This window comes from Monopterus albus, unplaced genomic scaffold (assembly GCF_001952655.1).
Source record: "Monopterus albus unplaced genomic scaffold, M_albus_1.0 scaffold163.1, whole genome shotgun sequence".
Classification (NCBI taxonomy): Eukaryota; Metazoa; Chordata; class Actinopteri; order Synbranchiformes; family Synbranchidae; genus Monopterus; species Monopterus albus.
In genome coordinates, this window is record NW_018128043.1 from 637,325 (window position 1) to 638,758 (window position 1,434).

Genomic DNA, 1,434 nt, shown 5'->3' on the forward strand with positions numbered 1-1,434 from the left:
GAAAGGGAAGGGGGATATAACTTAAGGGGTCACTTAAATCTAAAAGTTCATGCTATACGTACAACCAAAAAAAGATTTTGTATTTCTATAAGTGGGGTCAAATTATGGAATAATTTAAGTGTGGACATGAAGAACAGTACTAGAATTGAGGAGTTTAAATATAAATATAAATGTATGTGTCATACAAGATATATGCAAGAATAAGATTTATTCGAGAAGGCATTATGGAAACACTCTGTTTTAATTTTCTGTGTATTACTTGTTGGTGAAGAAGATAATTACCTATGTAGAGATACTGCTTGCAGCCAATAATGCATGAAATTTTTTGTATAATATGATGTTATGGGGTAGGACTAGATAAGTCTGACTTCTTCCTACTCCATTCAAACATGTACTAGGTGTAAGCAAACTGATTTTGGATTAGCATTGGCTGGATATGTGTAACTATGTGTGTGTTGATGTCATTTGTTCTGTTCTGCATGTTTGAAAGAATAAATCAAATCAAATCAAAACAGTCCGTTACTACAACACATATTAATTATGGCTCTGTTACGGCTAATTCCTCTCCTGCTTTTTCCTCTCTGTCCCTCTCTCAGAGTGCCTATCGCATGTTCACCACCAACACGTGTCTGAAGCATATGATCAGTAAGGTTCGTCGAGATGCTCACCACTTTGAGCGCTACCAGCACAACAGGGACCTGGTGGCCTTCCTCAACATGTTTGCTAACAGACAGCTGGAGTTGCCCAGAGGCTGGGAGATGAAGCATGACCACACCGGCAAGGTGGGGCAGCGCCCATATCAATAAGCATCTCAAAAGCTCATGCTTTGCAAATTCAAGGGCTTAAAGGGTTTTAGATACAATACAATGCAGTGTTTGAAAATTGAATTAAATATCTAGAGCAGGGGTGGGCAATTATTTTTTCCATGGGGCCACATGAGAAGCAAAAATATTGTGGAGGGCCAGGCCAAAAGGCTGAACTCAATTTTGCATAATATTAATTGTATTTCTTTATAAAAAGCAATAAATAGCATTGTTTTGACAAGCTGGTAAGAGTATATGTTATAGTTGAGCAATGAAAAAGTGAGGTTGCCTTACAAAAAATGTCATTTATTCAATCAAATTTCCCAAAACAATGGTAAACATAATGTGAACATTTTTTACCATTTGTGACTCGTATTAGTGAACATTTTCAGTCATATTCACTCCAGAACACATTTTGAGTTTCATATACTGTTGGAAAGTTGTGTAAAGGTTGTTAGCATTCTAAAAACATCACAATATTTTCTTTGTGCTCCAAACATTAAGCAAGATACATCGTATTGAACTGTCACTGGACATCACTGAACTGTGATTTTGAGAAAAAGAAAGTGTCCCAGTTCACTGCTAGTTGGTGTCTTTCCATGCCTACATTTGTTGTCTAACCACCTCATTT

At 36.7% G+C, this 1,434-nt stretch overlaps 1 protein-coding gene across 1 annotated transcript in view; it reads left to right on the forward strand.

Annotated features, from left to right (window-relative positions):
• Positions 1-1,434, forward strand: part of hecw2b (HECT, C2 and WW domain containing E3 ubiquitin protein ligase 2b) — a 72,085-nt gene that overhangs the window by 23,829 nt on the left and 46,822 nt on the right. The window contains exon 15 of the mRNA XM_020615344.1: positions 597-782. Within this exon, the coding sequence (XP_020471000.1) occupies positions 597-782 (186 nt within the window). The remainder of the gene's footprint in view (positions 1-596; positions 783-1,434) is intronic.